The 21,329-nt window shown below is 41.2% G+C and overlaps 1 protein-coding gene and 1 pseudogene across 4 annotated transcripts in view; both read right to left on the bottom strand.

The window, feature by feature from the left end:
* The window catches only part of CA5B (carbonic anhydrase 5B), a 50,208-nt gene that overhangs the window by 6,726 nt on the left and 22,153 nt on the right, over positions 1–21,329 (bottom strand). For all 4 annotated transcript variants that reach the window (XM_006943590.4, XM_019823582.3, XM_019823581.3 and 1 more), the window contains 5 exons: positions 13,330–13,527; positions 3,990–4,108; positions 2,851–2,946; positions 1,743–1,805; positions 671–826 (listed from right to left, as the gene is read on the bottom strand). In XM_006943590.4, the coding sequence (XP_006943652.1) occupies positions 671–826; positions 1,743–1,805; positions 2,851–2,946; positions 3,990–4,108; positions 13,330–13,527 (632 nt within the window). The remainder of the gene's footprint in view (positions 1–670; positions 827–1,742; positions 1,806–2,850; positions 2,947–3,989; positions 4,109–13,329; positions 13,528–21,329) is intronic.
* On the bottom strand, positions 6,214–13,323 carry LOC111558666 (annotated as a pseudogene).

The following is a 21,329-nucleotide window of genomic DNA, read 5'->3' as shown; positions in this document are numbered from 1 at the left end:
AAAATAAACTCCAAGTTCAAAACAACTGACTTAAACTTTATGGACAGACACTGTTGGATTCTGTCTTTATCCTGAGGTTCCAGAGCAAAATTTCCTTAAGGATTTTTTTTAAGTTTATTTATTTATTTTGAGAGAAAGTGCATGTAAGTGGGAAGGGACAGAGAGAGAGGGAGAGAGAAAGAATCCCAAGCAGGCTCTGCACTGTTACTGCAGAGCCAGATGTGGGGCTTGAACTCATGAACAGTGAGATCATGACCTGAGCCAAAATTAAGAGTTGGACACGCAGTCGACTGAGCCACCCAGGTGCCCCTCCTTAAGGATTTTAAAGGGTTGTGAGCACACCCATCTCCAGTCTTCATTCTTCCCTTTAAAAGGGCCTTGTTTATATAGAGAGTCATATTTATATATAAAATACACAATACATAAGACATATGTCATTGCCAAATATGGAAGTAAAAAGCTTATGTGTCCTAAATTTTAACTGTTCTCTCTAGTTGGTTTGAAGAATTCCCCAACTGATATCCAAATTTTGAGATAAGATGTTAGCGCATTTTAAGAAAAATGTAGAAGCATTACAAGATGTTCCAAACCGATGCCAAAGTTTGAGCCCAGCCTTGTGTTAAAGGGGCAGACTAGCATGTCCTCATACAGAAAGGTGGAAAGAACGTACCTGATCGTGATCAACCTCTACGGGCTGCTTCTTAATGATCCAGGTGACAGACTCGGAGAGGGGCGGGGTAGTCAGGGACCCCGAGTAGGTCCAGTAATCTGGGCAGGCAGGCATCAGGCAGGAAGGGTCAAATGACCCAAATTCCACAAGGGTGTCCTGGCAAAGAGAAGGGGTCACCGAGTCATCATTTTGTGATGAAAACCACTCAAAAATCGGATGATGAGGTGATGATTCAAGGGGAATCTGGGGACCAGCAGTGGTCTAGAGTATCTCTGGGCACCTTTGGACAGAATCACACCCGCGCACTGCTCCTGTAATTAACTGTGTATTTCTGATCATCCTCCATGGGAACACAGCCAAAAGCACTTTCCCCCTCCATTGTCGTGAGTTTACTGCAGGTGCCAGTCTCCTCTGAACTCTTCAGGAGGCGGGAGGCGGGAGGCGTCAGGTGGTAGCTGGTGCATGAACAAGGAGGCTTGTCTTTCTCAAGAGAAACGAACAGAATTCTCCTTTCTAAAACACAACGCAAAGTAGAGGGAGCCAGGCTCCTGCATCAAAAGGGAAGAAAGAGACAGGCAAGGAAAAAGAGGGAGAGCGAGAGGGAGGGAGAGGGAAAGAGGCAGTGGGGAGGGACTGAGGTGGGGAGAAGGGGGGAGACAGGGAAGAGGAGGACTTCCAGGGAACAGCCCCTTTGGCATCCTCAAGAAGCAACAGTTAATCCTGGGGTCTGGACAGAGGCGTCCATGCGGACGGGCCGGACGGAAACGGGTAACTGTTCTTCACAGCTAGCCAAGCCAAGCGTCCGTCCCACTCTTCCCTGCTCCCCGCCTGCGGGATGGGCGGTCTAGCCAAGAGGGCTGGTCTGAGTGTTCCCACGGGGACTTCGAAGACGCAGGTGTGCAGGTGTCGGAGCAGAGGAGGGGACGGCACCGTGTTCCCGAGTGCTGAGCGCTCAGTGGCATGGCGGCAGAACCAAGGCAGTGGCGAGTTGTCTTCCGGGGCGCCTTGTCAGCGTCTCCACTCGGAGATTAAACATAAAATGTATTTCAAGTGATTTAGGGGGGGAAATTACCTTATGCTTGATTGATGGCAAAGTATCCACCAATTTCTGCAGCTCTTTGTGATGTTTTCCTAGCTAAAGAAGAAGCAATGAGAAAATATTAAAAACAATTGACACTTCACTTTTGAAATCAGAACAGAATATGAATTAAAATTAGCCACCTGGTGATCACATATAAACAAACCAATCACACTACTTAAACTACACTTAAACGGGCAATTTAGGTTGCTATAAACGTCACTGAACCAAATTAGACACAAAACAAATGAGCAGGCTGTTTGCTGATAGGGTCAGTGTGCCTGCGGGGAAAGGTGCCCCAGCTCCATTTAAATATCAGTTCGTTGGGCGCCTGGGTGCCTCAGTTGGTTAAGCAGCCAACTCTTGATTTCCACTGAGGTCACAATCTCAGGGTCCTGGGATCCAGCCCCTTGTCAGGTTCCATGCGGAGCATGGAGATTGCTTAAGATTCTCTCTTTCCCTCTGCCCCTCTCCCTTACTTACATGCTCTCTCTCTCTCTCTCAAAAATAAATAATAAACACCAGTTCTTACATTGAAATTTTAATTAATTAAAATGAAAAACCGTACCATGGTCAAAGTAGCCACATTTCAAGAGCTCATTTGCCATATGTGGCTTGTTACTCTTGTTACTCTATTGGACTGGACATATTTGTTTTCAGAGAGAGTGTGTGTGGCAGGGGCAGAGGGAGAGGGAGAGGGAGAGAATCTTAAGCAGGGTCCATGCTCAGCTACTTGGCACACAGCCCGACAGGGGGCTTGATCTCATGACCATGAGATCATGACCTGAGCCTACAATCAAGAGTTGGACGCTTAACTGACTGAGCCGCCCAGGCGCCCCTGGACTGTGCATTTTAATATCATTTGAAATATATTCATAGCAATCTCTTCTTTTAACCATTGTTCATTTTCTTTTTTTTTCCCTGAAATTGAAGTAGAGTTGATATACAATTTTACATTAGTTTCGGGTGTACAACATATTGATTCCACAAGTCAATTATGGTTTTTTTTTTTATCCCAATATACTTAGATCTTAATATGACAATGTTGTATCTTTTTACCCCACAATAAAACACATCATGTAAAGTGGTAAGACTTTTTTACCTTTAAAAATACTCCTATCACAGCCAAACCATTTTCTTCCAGTGCTGCATCCTCAAAGTTTTCAAATTTGACTGCATTCCAATGTACCAAGTGCAGCTAAAACAGCATTAAAAGATGGTTTGATACATAAGCATATAGGATTGCTCCAAAACAGACAGCCTTATTCAACACATAATATTTTAATGTTTCCTTGCCCAAAATAAAGCCACTGAGAAAAGCATACACCAATCTGGTGCAAAATGAGATAGAAATAAATAACAGGAAGAAATGTATGCAGGAACAGCAATTAACATTACTTCTGAATAGAGGGATTTATTTGGAGAAAAATAAAAGAAAACAAATACAGCAAAGTGGGTAACATTTCAGGGAGGGAGCAAACTTTGTCCATTCCCACGCTGTTTTGGATATGAAACCGTCATATCCAAAATCCATTTGCATCTAAAGGAGAGATGTTTATATTGAGAGAAATAGATTCTCTGTATGGGAATTAAACAAGAGTTGAAGATAAATTTATTTGAGGGATAACCACTTAAAATGTGCTTCTTTTCACGGTAACATTTAAAACCAAATTAAGGAGGAATTGTAAGAATAAATTGTGTTTCCTTATGCGGTCCCTGTACTTCCCTACAAATTATTTCTTGTCCATCATTTGCCAATGCATCATCACCCAGTCTCCCAAGTAAGACCCTCAAGGTCACGGTTAACTTGCTCCTCTCCTCTCCTGAAGTGGACCATGCCTCCAAGTCCTGTTGCTTTTATTTCAGAAATGCTTGTTAAATCTTGCTCTTTTTCTGTTTCTATTGTCACAGGCTTTATTTAGGCTCCTCCCAATTCTCACTTGGATTAATTTAATCTGGTGGCCCTGCATTGTTGCCTGGCTTATAACTTCAGGCTATAATTTGATCCTAGCTTGGAATTCTGGAAGGATTCCGTTTTAGGATCTTGAGTTTCATTTCTGCTCGATTATGTGAGATGAGGGCACGTATCATTTTTACATGTATAAACTGGGAATAATCAAATATGCCCGAGAGAGCTATTTAGCATTTATAGGAATCATTGGATTTTCCCTGATAATTTCTTAGAAATTCAGCATTATCCCCACTTCACGGCTGTCGCTGTTCCCAAGCTGCTCAACATACCTCTGCCGGGTAACATTTGCTGTCCACAGTGTGCTCGGAGCCCCAAGCATCAATGGCCCCCCAGTGAAAATGGAATTGCTTCAGTCGGTAGTTGTGTTCCAGGGGTCCTCCCTCGATCACTGAAATGGCACATCCAACAATTCAGGGGACAGTTTTTCATACCATGGAGGAATGCAGGGGAAAGGCTGACTCTTTGGGGGGACCTTCTATGTGAACTGTCTTAAATGGGGCACACTGTATTAGATACGCGTGTATATAAACTTGATTTCCACGCAGTCAGTACAGGTATAAGGGCAAGACTTGCACTCTGAAAGACACTGAGAATTAACACACTCCAAGCTCTGTACAACCATTAAAGGCCAATTCTTGACTTATTTTTATATTCTATATTTACTGTGCCCACTTCTTTTTTTACAGGAACATGAAATAAGGGTTTTATTAACAAAGTCTTATAAAACAATTTCAGAAACTGTACATCAACATGACACAGACTATAGCCTACTTTAGTTTTTTCTGCACAAAAGTGAACCTTGAAACTCCTGTAACTAAGAAAACCGTTGCCTAACTACTTTGCATTTAACCTGGAATCACTGTGCGCATAAGATTACTACTCCAGTACCAGTAACACAAATTGATAGGTTTTATACTGGACGTCACATAAAAAGTACATTATCAAGTAGACTTGTCTTGGGACTCCTGAGTGGTTCAGTCGGTTAAGTGTCTGACTCTTCACTTTGGCTCAGGTCATGATCACAGGCTTTCTTGGGATTGAGCCCTGCATCAGGCTCTGTGCTGACAGTGTGGAGCCTGCTTGTGATCCTCTCTCTCCCTTTCTCTTTGCCCCTCCCCTGCTCATGTGCATGCACACTTCTCTCTCAAAATAATAAACATTTATTTAAAAGTAGATTTGTCTTGGGGTGCCTGGGTAGCTCAGTCAGTAAGCGTCCGACTTCAGCTCAGGTCATGATCAGGTTTGTGAGCTCGAGCCCTGCGTCGGGCTCTGTGCTGACAGCTCAGAGCCTGGAGCCTGCTTCAGATTCTGTGTCTCCCTCTCTCTCTGCTCCTCCCCCACTCACACTCTGTCTCTCTCTCAAAAATAAATAAACATTAAAAGTAGATTTGTCTTATTTTAAAGTATATGAAAGTCAATTTAAAATGCCCTACTCCCTTTTTCCAACACTGAGATTAAAACAAACTAATAAAAGAGTGGAAAGCTGAAAACCAGGACAAGAGATAACTTTCTTTAACAGATGGGCTCAGGATAGGCAGAAGCCTTCACTGATGTAGATGTGGAATAAATTATTTCAGGGAAAAAAATTCCCAAACACCTTATGAAAAAAGTGTACAACTCTACTTCAAAATATGTTATTTGCTCACTACCAAAGACAATTTCATTTCAAATCTTGTTTCTGTAATTAAAGCCTAGTCAGTCATCAAAAAAAGTTAGTGCAGATAGAACCTTTCAAAGTTAAACAAAAGCCACAAAAATTTAGCTAAAAGCCTTAAAGGGTGATTTATTTCAAATTTTCATTTTCAGATGTAATTATAAGAATGTTGGGGCGCCTGGGTGGCTCAGTCAGTCGAGTGTCTGAGTTCAGCTCAGGTCATGATCTCACAGTTCATGAGTTCAAGCCCTGTGTCAGGCTCTATGCTGACAGCTTGGAGCCTGGAGCCTGCTTCAGGCCCCTTCCCGGCTCATGCTGTGACTCTCTCTCAAAAATAAATAAACATTAACAAAAATTTTTTTAAAAAGAATGTTAATTTGTCATGTCAACAGATAAGACCATAAGTAGATCCATCATGTTGGAGGGTTTTAATGACATTTAGGATATTCCTGCCACAATTAACATGCAATCAGTGCATTCCCTACATAGCTGCATTATAGCAATGAATCAAATTCTAGAAATACTATAAGTGAACTTACTTAATAAAGGAGATCATACAACATAAACTATCCATGGGTGCTGTGACGTATGCAGCTTTTCGTTTTTGTTTTAAAGCAGCACCAGAATACTTTTAAAACTGCTTGACAGATTTCACCATGTCAAGATTGGTTACTCCCAGGGGCGCCTGGGTGGCTCAGTCAGTTGAGCGTCCGACTTCGGCTCAGGTTATGATCTCGCAGTCTGTGAGTTCGAGCCCCATGTTGGGCTCTGTGCTGACAGCTCAGAGCCTGGAGCCTGCTTTGGATTCTGTGTCTCCTTCTCTCTCTGCCCCTCCCCCGCTCATTCTCTCTCTCTCTCTCTCTCTCTCTCTCTCTCTCTCTCTCTCTCTCTCTGTCAAAAATAAATAAACATTGAAAAAAAATTTTTTTTAAAGAATTGGTTACTCCTGTATCATTTTCTAAATGGTTTTGGATGTAAATAACTAGTATCAATATCAGAAGCTTTGTATCCATTTGTAACTCAGAACTGTAAACATCTAGGTTTGGTAGGAACAAAAACAGCATTAAGAAATCACACGAAGACACTTCACATGCAGACACTCGTGCATGTATGCAGCTGGATTCCCATGGTGGCAATATTCAGTCACTCATAAACATGTCTTCTCCGTGATGATCATTTCCATTCACTTTGGATTCTTTTAGTGAATCACCAGTTCCCTTTTCCACAAAACATCCTTTTGTTTTAGGGGAACTTGGTTCTGTTGGTTTCTTCTCTTTCTTACTGTCATTCCCTTGTTCCTCTTCATTATTAATTTTACATCTTTATCACTCTCTGATTTCGTTTTCTGATTCTTTTCCTTATCTTTACTTTTCTTCTTCTTGCTTGTTGGTCATTCTCTTTCATCTCTGCTGCTTTCTTTACCTTTCTTCTACTTTTTATATCTCCTAGGGGATATAACTAGACATTTTTCTTTTAGGTGACCTAGGCTTTGTAGGAGATCTTGTGCCACGCCTACTTCATTGGGGTTGTCTGTCTCTGCTTGCATTTCTGGAATCTATGGCTGTGCTATAACTTTTTGGTGGTGTTTTGGAACACTCCTTTTCTTTGTCTTCTTTCTTTTTGCCCTGGTTTTTGATGTACTCCTTGACCTTCTACCTCTCTCTCTGAAATGAGATCTTCTCTGTCTTGGACGTTTGGATCATCCCCTACTCCTTGACTTAGAATGTGATCTCCTTCTCGATCTGCTTCCTGACTGCCTGTGCCTAGAAGATGAGGGCGTTCGCCTCCTCCTAGAACATGCTCTTGACCTTGAGTTACTGCGCCTACTTTTTAAATGTGCAGTAAAATGCAAATGTCTCTTAGCATATTTATCGAACCCAATCTCATAAAACTGAAGTATGGGGACAAAAGATATTCTTTCTTTTTTATGCACTGATACTTTTTTTAAAGTAAACTCTACACCCAATGTGGGACCCAAACTCATGACCCTGAGATCAAGAGTCATGTGCTGTACCATGTGCCATCATGTGCCAGCCAGGTGCCTCTTGCATTTCAATTTTGGAAGATACTACTGTTTTTTTTCCCCTTCCATTGAAATAAAATAGGACATTTGCAAGTGAAAACTTATCACCCATGTCCCTTTGGACAGAGTGAACGATGTGAGTCATCCACACTGTACCACTGTCGTTACCATGTTGGATAATAAATACCTTTTGTTTGGCTAGTGTTTTCTGAACTAGTGAAATAATACTTGAAATGCAAAATATCCAGATAAAACAAGACTTTAAAATCATATTTCCTCAGACTTTGGGTTGTACTGATTTTTTTTCTTGAGTTTGCTAACACATATTAATTAGTTCCTCATTTCTTCCATCTAATCCAACCCTGGAGATGTCTGTTCATGGTTAAACCAATATAAGAGCATAAAACCCATCTATCTCAACTACCTTAGTGATCTTTAGAGTTTACTGCATCATTTGTTGAATTTTATGTGCAATTACAACAATCCCAGGACTAAATACGTTGGATATGTCATGCAGTGGTCTGCTATGTATCTTATTGCCTTTTGAAAATACTTTACATAATTTCTTCCTCTAAAAAAAATGTTTTGAAAGAGGTGAGCAAAGACACCAATGACCACTTTTCTTTAAGGGGCAGGGGAGGTACAGAGACTAATACCACCTGATTCACTAAAATAACAGGAGGATGGTACTAAAGCATACTGAAATAAAAATAAAATATTTTCCAAAACCTTGCTTTTCTATGCCAGCTCCATATTGGGAGCTTGACTTTGGCAAAATCCAATCTAATCTGTTGAATGAAATTGAAGTTCTCGTCCCATGTTAAGTGACCAAGGCAGAGGGGAAGGCTAGCTTTTCTCTCCTATCTCCAGAAAAACACTGGCAACATATTCTGGAAACTTACTGTGTGTCTCCTCCAAAGATAATGAGCAAGGCAGAGAGGAGCTGTTACTAGTGGGTGGCTGCAGGGGGAAGGGGGCAGAACTGGTCTTCAGGTGTGTTTTGATTCACCCACACAATACTAAATACATCTTAAAGTTCATTGCCAACATTTAAAGCTAGACAATTTCCCATAAAACTCTACATTTCTAACTGGAGAATGAGAAGGCACATGGAGAATGAGAATGTGGGGCACATGCTCCCACCAGGCCACAACAGGCTAGATGGGAGAAATGGCCACCACCTTTCGACGGTCCTGCCAGTTTCTCAGTCGCCATCACTGCCATTTGTCTCAGATTCTCCCAGCCTGGCTCATGCTCATTACTTCTATGGTGCTATAGGCACCTCTCCATTCGTGATCCCTGGGAGAGAAGTGAGATGCCCAGGCATCTGATTTGGGCACTTGTAACTAGAAAAATCATGAAGTCTCTACATGCACTGGATCCACATAAATTGTACATAGGGGAGAAGTGAGACAGGGAGGTATTCTCCTATATAATGGGGCTAAGGGCATGCACTTTACAGGAAAGGGACCTCAGTTTGAATTCATTGGCTTTGTGCCATTGGCCATGTATCCTGGCAGTTTCTAAGAAGACTCCCAATGAACCCTATCTCTTGGTATTCACACCCTTGTGTAATGCCCTCCCCTGAGTGTGAGCTGGACCTTGTGACTTGCTTCTAAGGGTAAAAGTCATGCGATATGAGTTTTGAGATTAGGTTACAAAAAGATGCTGGTTGTCATCTTGCTTGCTCTCTCTGACGACGCCAGCTGCCATGTTGTGAGCTGCCCTACGGAGAGGCCCACTGGGCAAGGAAAAGGGAGTGGCCTCTCGCCAACAGCCAACAAAGAAACCAAGACCCTGAGAGAAACTGAATTCTGCCAACAGCCACGTGAGTGAATTTGGATGGAGTCTTGAGATGAAACCCCAACCACAGCTGACACCTCCATCACAGCCCAGCGCGAGACCCACGCAGGTAAGCTGCACCCACATTACCCCTCTCTGGGCAAGGTCTGCAGAACTGGCTGTGTATCAGCTCCTGCCTACCTCAGGCCTCACTTGGCTGCCATTTCCTTCTTGCACTTACACACAGTAGTACCAAACACAAGCATTGCACTGCCTTGAACCTCCCCCTCCATGCAGACAGCCCAGGTGTCACCCCCTCCAGGAAGCCTTCTCCCACCGGACCCCACCTGAACACTTCCCTCGCAGCGCTTGGCACTCTGCATTAGCGCTGTCTGTTCATGGGTCTGTCTCCCCACCACAGTATTAGCTCCTTAAAGGTGGCGACCATCCCTTCTTCCTCTTTCCATTCTGAGCACCTGGCACAGTGTGTGGCACTTAGAAGATTCTCAATGAAACCGGGAACTAAAGAAATAGACTGCAAAGTATCTGTTGGGTTTGTTAATTGAAACATCACTGGTAACCTCAGCAAGAGCGAAGAAAAAGGTGGGGTCGGGTGGGGCAGATGTGTGGATGACAGCGGGAAGTACAGTCCGCAAGAAACAGGCAGAAGGGAAACAGAAGATTGTAAATTAGAAAGCAGAGTGGTCATAAGATATATGGAATAACTGGGGTGATGGAAATGTTCTCAAATTGGATGGTCCTAACGGATACACCACTCTGTAGGTTTGCTACAAATCATTACATTGTTTTCTCCCCAAAAGCAAATGTAAGACCAAAATTAGGAAGGAGAACTCTTCAAATGTCTGGGGAACATTCTTCCTGGGTTTACCGGTGATACCCCAGAAAAGCGTAAAGTGACACAAGATGGGGCAGGAAGCACCCTTTGGGGAGCAACAGGACCCATCTCTTCCTCTCTTTGAGGCCTAGTGACCTAGCTGATGAGAGTACTTTCACAGGAGGTGAAATTAGAGATCATCCATGGACCTCAGCCCAGGCATAATTTAGTGCCATTCCCCACGGCATTTTGCATCCCTCACATGCACTGTGTCCTATTCAGGGGAGCCAAACAACAAAACAGTACCCAGCAAAGGGCAGTGCTATGAGATGCTCACATACCTTCTCTTATTATCCTTTTAATTTCTGTAAGGTTGGTGGTGATGTCCCTCTTTCATTCCTGATTTCAGTAATTTGAGTCTTCTCTTATTTGTTTTCTCGCTCCACCTAGCTAAAGGTTTATCAGTTTTGTTGATCTTTCTGGAGAACCAACTTTTGACTTCATTGGTTTCTGCTCTGTTCTTTGTGTTTGTTTTGGGTTTAGTTTGCTCTTCTCCTTCTAGCTCCTTAAGGTGGGAAGCTAGATTATTGATTTGAGAAATTTCTTCTTCTCCAATAAAGGCATTTTCATCTCTAATTTCCCTCTAAGCACTACTTTTGCTACATCCCATAAGGTTTGGTATGGTTTCTTTTTGTCACATACCTTCCTCAAACCCTTTCTTTGCACACCTTATCCCGAGTTCTTTGTAAAGCACACTGTAGCAGCATTTCCTAGTTGTTTTTTTTTTTAATTTATAGACATTGATATTTATTAGCTCCTTTCCTTTCTACAATTAGAATTGGTTCTTGCCTTTCTTCATTTCTAGGAAGTCTTTGCTGCCTTTTACTTTTTCTTTATTTTTTATGTTCATTCACTCTTTCCTCCTCTTTGAATGCTATTAATGATTTTGCAACAGCATGGAGAAATAGCAATGAAGAATAAGCAGGAAATAGGAGGCAGTCACTGAAATGTGGAAAAAGAGAGAGATAGAGAAAGTTAGATACTTATCAAAGATTAATGGTATTTTAAAGAGAATGATTATTAAAGCATAATTTAAAAAAGGGCTACCTATTTTGGTCCTTCCTAACAAAATAAGTGGAAAATTAGCAACCTCTCTACAATTTTTCTGGATATTTTATAAAAATAGTGCGACACTGACACACCTAGGGAAGGTAACATCGAGGAATAATCAATTTAGTGAGTTGTGCTTGGAGGTACCTACGGAGTTATTATGAGGAAAATGCAGGTCATTTGTATTCCATCTGAGATTGCCCTAGCAAATGGGTGGATAAGAATTCGTGAATCTATTGTTAAAAAGGGGGAAAAAATGACTAAAAAATGAAACAGAAAGCTATTTGCCTCGAATGATCTTGAGATTAACTCACTTGGTTAGAAACCTATTAAACAACTTCCCACAATTTCCAACTCAGTGAAGGAAACCTATATTGGAAACAGTCTCTAGACCGTCAAGGTCATTAGAAAGCTGACCAACATTTAGGATCCTCAGAAGAAAACAAAGAAGGTTGCCAAGGACCTAGACAAAATTGAGAGTTGAGAGGGTTGCTGTGCATCCAGAGTGTATGTAGGAGAGTTGGTATTTACAGACTGGGTCTGCCCATTGGTGTAGTCGGCAGGAGTAATGCTAGAACTCCTGAGACAAGTAAAGCTCATTGTCATGCAAGATAGCTATCTGGAATATAGGAATATATATTCCTGGAATATAGGAATACAGGAATCTTTTGAAGATTTCTGGAATCCTTATATACAATGTAACACTACAGTATTCCAGTAATATAGCTTCCGGTTGAGACAGGAGCACACTATAGGGTTTTGGAAAAATTAGGAAAGATACTAATGAATCTGGGAGGAAAAGGAGTAATTTCTTCTCAGTTTGAGAAATGTAAGCAAGATGTTCAGGTTTGGGGGGCCACGTCATACCACAGAGGAGAAAGGAAAAAAATGGGGAACATAGAAACACCTAAGCTCTTAAAGACAGGCCTGAGCACTTGGTGGATCACAGCAGAGAAGTACATCAAAGGGAAGAGAGCCAGAGAGAGAATTCCCATTGGAGGAGCAGTCTGTTTGCTGTTGGGCCAGAGAGCCATGTCTAAGTTTCAGAGCAACCCTAGGAAAATGCATACAGAACCAAGATACAGTTGGGAATTCTAGAGCGAGGATAGATACAGGACTAAACGCTTCCATTTATGCTTTAGGTTACATTTTGTACTTGATTCATTAACACGTTCACGGGCTCATTTCCTCATATGCATAAGAGAAAACTAATTTCCTAAAGGGTTTCGCAATCTTGGCTCTATTGATATTAGGGGCTGAATAACTCTTTGCGAATGTTGTCCTGCATACTGTAGGCTCTTCAGCTGTTTTCCTGGCCTTGACCCACAAGACAACAGGTGCACCCCACCCTCCCAAGTGTGACAACTTAAAATGCCTACGCATGTTGCCAAGTGTCCCCAGCCCCTGGGGAGGAAGGGGTGGTAAAATTGCCACTGGTTGATAACCACAAAGAGAGACTATTTCAAATAATAATTATTTCAGATGAAGACTATTTGGTACCATCAAATCTGATTTGAAAAGGAAAAGAAAAAAGAGAAAAGAAACCTACGTAGAATTAATCACATTCTGTGTTCAATAGATACTAAAAGTTTTAGGTAAACTTTGAAATCATTCAGATTAGTTTATATCTGGGTAGGTTCAAAACCAGAGAAGATTCAAAAGCAATATAATATCTGGTTTTGAAAATCTCCTTTAAATTGTGTTTCTTCTAAATCAACAAAATTAACAGAATATGAGTTTTCATTTTATAATATAGAACTGGTTGTTAAGATTATAACCTCATGCACACATGAATATGCTTTTTTGCCCCATTTCAAAGGTACTGCAATCTGATCAGTTAAATCTGATTAAATAGTATTACTATTAAATATAAAAGTGTCTTGTAAAGCCAGCAAGCAGAGAAAATCAGTACGTATTCAATACACACAAAATAAATTTCAGGCAAAGCTTTAATTTCACAACCTATCTTCTGTCTATACATAGAGATACACATATTTATTAATAAAAGTACTACCTATACTAGTAGAAGAAAATGTTCATAAAAACTCGAAGGGATTTTTTTCATACATTGAAAAAGCTGAGTGCAAGGAGTCCCAGTCCACCGCTCATAGAGGTCCATGGTCCCAAGGAGGCAGTGTGGTGTGGCCTGTGCTCACATCAAACTGTCCCTTTAACTCCACACAAGACCACCAGTCTGACCCTCACCTGATTTATCTGTAGAATCTTCAAATTCCACGAGAAAGGAGTACCCGTTATTCCAGACGTGGAGGCAGGTGGTCGGGTCGTAAGAGATGGTGAGCGGTTTTAAGCCAGGATCATAGACACTGTCCCTCCACCGGATGTTGATGGGCGACTGGCGCTCGCCCGCCGGGACCAGGTCCACGCTCTCCCAGAGCGGGTGCACTAGGAGAAAAAGCACAGCGGGGCTATCATCAAGACGTCTGCTATGTGGAATCACACACGAGGCAATTCTAGTTGTGGGGAGTGTGTCAAGGCCCATGGAGTCTACATCTTAGGAATTAGCCACCTGGGGGCTAAACGGACTGATTAAGGCAGAGGACAAAGGCAGCTCAGAGAGCACCTTGCACGGGCACAGACGTCTGCTGCTTTGTCAGACACAAGCGGCTCAGTCCACCCTCTGATTTCACCCGAACCAAGTGCTACCCGCTCTTGTGGTAACAGTAAGACGCGTGCAGATTAGCACTGTGTAGAAGGAGGGTACCTTCAAATGAGCTGTTTTTCTTTATTGATAATTTTCTGAGCCCCACTTACCAAACCAAGTTTACATACAAATACAAATCAATGAAATTTCCAATAATGAATTATTTCCAACAGAGGAAATGTGGGAAGAAGAGGAAGAATTTTTGGAAAGCAAATGTTGAACCAAGCACTGTAAGTTTTTGATCGCTTGGCTGGTTGAAATAAACACTTGTGTGGCATGCACCTGTAACTTAATTTGCAGTTTTGAAGATCTCTGGATTATTTACACAATGCAATATTACAGTCTTCCAACTGAGATGGGGGAGACAGTCTTGGGTTTTAGAAAAACTAACACAAATGCCAAAGAATCTGGGGAAAAGAAGAGTACTTTCTTCTAAATTTGAGACATATGAGTAAGATGTTCAGGGTTCGGGGGCCATATTATACCAAGGAGAAGAAAAAACAAAAACAGGGGACACAGAGACACCTACATCTTTAAGGACAGACTTGAACACTTCTTGAATCACAGCAGAGAAGTGTGTCAGAGGGAAGAGAAGCAGAGAGATGAATCCCTTTGGTGGGATTATATGGTCCTATATAAGTGTGTATGCTGAGTTCACCTCCTGTATAAGCAAACTGTGAGGATTAAGCAACCATCCTACAAAACCCGGGTGGAATATTAGTACTGCTAAGGTCCCTCGAGTTCTGTCACATGCATAGCTATGGACATTATATATTAAAGTGTCCATGCACAGTTTGTTCCCCACAGACACAATATAGCATTGACAATGATTTTTCTACAAAGAGCCAAGCACCAGGTCTTTGTGCTAAATTCCTGATAAATCTCAGCAGACTTCCTGTAACATAGACAGAGCAGCTGCTGAGACATCCATGCATGATGTGATAGAACCCATGTGCATGATACGGGGTGCTCCAGTTCTCTGCCCTTTAGTAGCACCACGGACACAGAAGAACCAAGAGCAGCAGGACAACCAGAAGAAATATGAGTTGAGATAAATCATTACCAACAATGCTCTGTACCTCACTCCACCTCTAAGGAAGAGTCTAAGGATTTGAGAAAGTGATGAGGTAGCTGTGACTTAGTCAATCTCCTGTGTGTATGATGGGCTCCCTTGACACTCCACTTTTCATAAAATAAAACAAAACCAAACAGAAACTTACCACTGTTTACTCTTTAAAAATTTTCTTTTTAATGTTTATTTATTTTTGAGACAGAGACAGAGCACAAGCAGGGGAGAGGCAGAGAGAGAGGGAGACACAGAATCCGAAGCAGGCTCCAGGCTCTGAGCTGTCAGCACAGAGCCCGATGTGGGGCTCAAACTCACAGACCGTGAGATCATGACCTGAGCCGAAGTCGAAGTCGGATGCCTAACCGACTGAGCCACCCAGGCGCCCCTACCACTGTTTACTCTTACAGAGAAGGCATCTCTTTCTGAGCTAGCTGCCCCAAAGCTAGATTCAAGATCTTAGCCTTGTTATTTTTGGAAAAAGAGCCCCAGCAGTATAGACAAAGCTCCTCAGGCAGTTACTAGAATAGCGATTCTCAATGAAGGGAGCAATTCTGCTCCCAGGGGACATTTGGTAATGTCTGCAGATATTTTTGGTTGTCGCAACTAGAGTTAGGTGCTACTGACATCTAGTGGGTAGAGGCCAGGCATGCAGCTAAACATCCTAAAATTCCTAGGACAGGCACCCACAAGAAAGAATCGTCTGGCCCCAATTACCAATAATACAAAACTTGACAAGTCTTTGTCTTGGGCTGAAAGATAGAGGCAAACTCAAACTATCCTCTTTTTCGTTTTCTTTTTTCATATAGCTCAGTACTCCCATCCCTAGAGAAATCTGAACCCAGGGTTTTTGTTTTTTCCCCTTAGTGTAAAAGAACTGGTGAAGAACGAGAATTTATTTTAGAAAAGAATGACAACTTTCTGTTTCATAAATCCTAAGTGAAAAATACATATGAATTGTTACAATACAGTCACAATCTGATTACAATGCAAATTCCTTGCAGACAGGAGCCATATCTTCCTCCTCTGTTTGTTCCCCTATAGTGCCTTATTGAATATACGTCCTTTCATTTTCATATTGATTATCCATCTGCCATTTCTGGAATAAAAAGGTCTGTTTCATTACCTGTGTAATATTTTTTAAACTTCTAGAATCCCCTAGAAAAGCCCTGATTCGGTTTGATTATTTTTTGTTCTGATTTTAAAACTTTTAATTCCAATTTAGTTAACATACAGTGTTATATTAGTTTCAGGTATACAATATAGTGATTCAACAATTCCATATATCAACCTGTGCTCATCCTTAAACCCTATCACCTGTTGCACCCATCACCTCCCACCCAACTCCCCTCTGGTAACCATCAGTTTGTTCTCTATAGTTTAAGAGTCTGTTTCTTGGTTTCTCTCTCTCTCTCTCTCCTTTTTTTCCCCTTCGCTTGTTTGCTTTGTTTCTAAATTCCACATATGAGTAAAATCATATGGTATTTCTCTTTCTCTGACTTACTTCACTTAACATTATACTCTCTAGCTCCATCCATGTCCTTGTAAATGTCAAGATTTCATTCATTTTTATGACTGAATAATACTGCATTGTATATGTGTGTATGTGTGTGTATATATGTATGTGTATATATACCTCTTCTTACCCATTCATCTGTCGATGGACACTTGGGCTGCTTCTGTAATTTGGCTATTGCAAATAATGCTACAATAAACGTAGTGGTGCATGTATCCCTTTGAATTAGTGTTTTTGTATTTTGGGGGTACATACCCAGTAGTGCAGTTGCTGGGAACTAAGGGGTAGGTTCCTTAACATTTTGAGGCATCTCCATATTGTTTTCCACAATGGCAGCACCAGTTTTGCATTGCTACCAACAGTGAAAGAGGGTTCTTTTTTCTCCACATACTCGCCAACACTTGTTGTTTCTTGTCTCTTTAGTGATTTTTGTCTCTTTCTTGTTTCTTTAGTGATTTTAGCCATTCTGAAAGGCGTGAAGTGATATATCATTGTGGTGTTGATTTTCACTTTCCTGATGATTAGTAATGCTGAGCATCTTTTCATGCGTCTGTTGGCCATCTGTATGTCTTCTTTGGAGAAATGTCTGTTCATGTCTTTGGCCCATTTTTAAATTGGATAATTTGGCTTTTTTGTTTTGTTTTGAGTTGTGTAGGTTCCTTATATATTTTGGAAACTAACCCTTTATCAGATATGTAATTTGCAAATATCTTCTCTCATTCAGTAGTTTGCTTTTGAGTTTTGTTGATCATTCCCTTTGCTGTGCAGATGCTTTTTATTTTGATATAGTTCCAATAGTTTATTTTTGCTTCTGTTTCCCTTGCCTCAGGAGACATACCTAGAAAAATGTTGCTATGGCTGATGTCAGAGACATTACTGCCTGTGCTCTCTTCTGGGATTTTTATGGTTTCAGGTCTCACATTTAGGCCCTTAATCCATTTTTTACTTTATTTTGTGTATGAACTGTGGTCCAGTTTCATTCTTTTGCATGTAGTTGTCCAGTTTTCCCAGAACCATTTGTTGAAGAGACTTTTTCCCACTGCATATTCTTGCCTGCCTTGTCAAAGATTAATTGACCATATAATCATGGGTTTATTTCTGCGTTTTCTGTTGTGTTACATTGATCTATATACGTCTATTTTTGTGCTAGTACCATACTGTTTTGATTTCTACAGCTTTGTAATATAATTTGAAGTCTCAAATTGTGATACCTCCAGTTTTGTTCTTCTTTTTCAAAACTGCTTTGGCTATTTGGAGTCTTTTGTGGTTCCATATAAATTTTAGGATATTTTGTTCTAGTTCTGTGGAAAATGTTGTTGGAATTTTGATAGGGATTGCATTAAATGTGTAGATTCCTTTGGATAGTATAGACATTTAAAAAATATTTATTCTCCCAATCCGTGAGCATGGAACGTCTTTCCATTTCTTTGTGTCATCTTCAATTTCTTTCATCCATGTTTTATAGTTTTCAGAATACAGGTCTTTCACCTCTTTGGTTAGGTTTATCCCTGTGTATCTTATTTTTGGTGCAACTGTAAACAGGATCAATTCCTTGATTTCTCTTTCTGCTGTTTTGATATTAGTGTATAGAAATGCAACAGAGTTCTGTACATTGATTTTGTATCCTGTGACTTTACTGAATTGATCTATCAGTTCTAGTAGTTTTTTTGATGGAGTCTTTCCAGTTTCTTTTTGAAGTACCATGTCATCTACAAATAGTGAAAGTTTTACTTCTTCCTTCCAGATTTGGATCCTTTTCATTTATTTATTTTGTTGTTGTCTCATTAGTGTGGCCTGGATTTCCAGTACTATGTTGAATAAAAGTGGTGAGAGTAGACATCTGTGTCTTGCTCCTGACCTTTAGGGGAAAGCTCTCAGGTTTGCCCCATTGAGTATGATGTTCACTGTGAGTTTTTCATACATGGCCTTTATTATGTTGAGGTATGTTCTCTCTAAACCTACTTTGTTGAGGGCTTTGATCATGAATGAATATTGTACTTTGTCAAATGCTTTTTCTGCATCTATTGAAATGATCATATAGTTCTTATTATTTCTGTTATTGATGCGATGTATCACGTTGATTGATACTTCAATATTGAACCACCCTTGTATCCTGGGAATAAGTCCCATTTCATCATGGTGAATGTTTTTTTTTAACGGATTCTATTTGCTAGTATTTTGTTGAGGATTTTTGCATCTTTGTTCATCAGAGATATTGGCCTGTAGTTCCTTTTTTTGTGGTGTCTTTATCTGCTTTGTATCAGGCTGTTTACTGGCTTCATAGAATGATTTTGGAAGTTTTCCTTCTATTTTTTGGAATAGTTTGAGAAGAATAGGTATTAACTCTTTAAATTTTTTTTTTAATTTACTCTTTAAATGTTTTAAATTTTGCCTGTGAAGCCGTCTGGTCCTGGACTTTTGTTTGCTGGAAGTCTTGATTACAGATCCAATCTCTTTGCTGGTAATTGGTCTGTTCAAGCTGATTCAATTGTAGGATGCCTGGCACCAAGAGACTCTGCAGGACCTTCCCCTCTGAGATACTCAGACTGTGGCCCAGGAGTTGAGAATTCACATTCTTCAAAACCAATTCATGAGGGTCTCCTGTAAAGACCAGGCAAGAAGGGGACTAACAAGCAGATCCCCAAGACGATCCCTCCTTTCACCCTGACTCGTCCCCCACTCCATTCAGGAAATGACCAGAATCTATTCTCACCCATGCAAACGCCAGCCCCCAAATCCCAGACCTATTCCTTCATTGCTCTTTTATGACCTTGATGCTTCTGTCAATTTATGTCCTTCGATTCACGAGGTCAGCTTCTGGAAGATTTTCAACCTCCACTCCCACCCCAAACCTCCTCCTCTGGAACCCAAACCATCCCCTCACCAGGGGCCCTTGTCTACTGTGGCCTTAGGGAAGACAACTTTTGCCAATGGTTTGATCTGCTAAAAATAATTCACGTTTTGTTCTCCTCTCCCATCCTCTTCCTCCATGTTAACAAAATACAGAATGAAACAATATCTTGGTAGTTGCTCATACTTTCCCCCCAAATAGGAAGACGATTACGTGTTCTGACTAACAGTGCCTTCATTTTCAGGTTCTTCTTGTATGAAGAAAATGAAATAAACAGAAACCGTGATTTTATCAACTATGGTTTCAGTGAGTCGAGGTACACCGTCATCATGAAGGAGTCACTAATCTATTGCTGACAAGCATCAACATCTCTTTAGATTCCATGGAGAAAATGTGCTCGGTTTTAGTTCTTATTAATAAGACTAGTCCCGGCTTTGATTTCTTTTGTGCCTGTACCACCCTATGTGTCCAGCCTCAGGAGTGTCCCTCTTTCACCTCCTGAAGCACAGGAAGCACGTTCCTGCCTTGGCCCCTCAGTTCCTGCTCCTCCCTCTCCTCAGAAAACACTTTCCCCTCACTCAGCTCCCATTGTCTGTAAGTCTTGGGCTTTACCGTCACCTCCTCAGTAAAATGTTCTCTGGCTACTCTTATAATATGATCTTCTTCTTATTTTTTGATCATAACACTCTGATTTTTTTTTCTTTCAAAAGATTTATTCCACTGGTATAATTATTATTGTATTTATATGAAGGGTAGCAGAATATGCCATTGTAGGGAAGGACAAATAAGTTTTACTCTACCCTTCGAGGTCCTTAGCTGAGACACCTTCCCCCCACTGTAATAAAAATATAGATTAGTAGGAGAAAAATTTTTAATTATCTATTTCCTGACTGGAGACCCACAGAGGTATGAGACTCCAATGGCAGTCAGGCAATTGAGGCTTAGATAACAGGGGAGCTAAGGAAAGGTGCAGAGGCCCGAGGCTTCAAAGCGGAGGAAGGCAATTCACAGGAAGGTGAGAAGAGAAAATGCAGGGGAAGCCAAGTTTGCCCTTCCAAGCAGGTAAGTCTCTCTAAAGAAAAAGCTGTCTCTGGTAATAACCCTCTTCCTGGTCCAGCACCCCCCCCTTTTAATGTAAATTTCCCTGATGAAAGGATAACTTCTACTCTCCTTTCAATGCTTCTCCTGTGTCTGCAGTTTCTCAAAATAATCAGCTCAAAGTAATCCTTATGCCAAAGAGGCATATTTTGAGGTGGTGAAGGGTAGCAAGATACACCATCCCATATGCCTCTTTGGCACAAGGATTATTTTGAGCTGATTATTCTGGCAACAGCCAACACAGGAGAAGCTCTGAAAACTGAGTAGAAATTACTCTTGGTGTAAGGGAAATCTCCATTTACAAGGGAAATCTCCTTGTGCATGGGTGTCTCCCTCTCTGTACCAGGAGAGAAGGATGACTATACATCACCAGAAGCTCTCATCAACAGGAAAAGGCTAGACTTAAATCCACCTAACAACCATGCCCTTGTTCACTGTGCTTTGTTTGGTAACCTCCCATAACTGCCCCCCTCAACATCTTTTGTCTTTAGCTGAAGATGGTATTTAAGGTGATGGCTGCGGCCATCTCAGGGAGCTTCTGAGTCTTCCTAGGTCTCTCCCATGTGTCCAGGAGGTGTACAGGTTACTAAACTTGTGTTTGTTTTTCTCTTGTTAACCTGTCTTTTATTATGGGTGGTCTCGGCCAAGAACTCAGAAAGGTGGAAGGAAAATGATTTGTTCTCCCCTACACATATACGCGTAATTATCTGCCCCTCCCACTGCTCCACAGTCTACAGCTGAGCTGGCTTTCAATCACTGCTTGTGCACTGAATGTACAAGATAAAGAGCATCCTTGAGAAGGTTCCAGTCCCCTTTTCTGTTTATTCCTAGTACCCTACTGATCACCACATTACTTTTTCATTAAGGATCTTTCAGGTTTATCTCTTCCGTGCCTGGCCCATGACCAGCAGCCCAGTTCAGGCCCCTACACCCCAGACTTCACACCATGCTCCTTGATTTCTTTTCCTGCTCTCTCATTCCCCTTTACTCCATCTTCCCAAACTTTGGTTTT

This window comes from Felis catus, chromosome X, assembly GCF_018350175.1.
Source record: "Felis catus isolate Fca126 chromosome X, F.catus_Fca126_mat1.0, whole genome shotgun sequence".
NCBI lineage: Eukaryota > Metazoa > Chordata > Mammalia > Carnivora > Felidae > Felis > Felis catus.
Note: the sequence above shows the minus strand (reverse complement) of the source record. Positions and strands in the feature narration are given on the sequence as shown.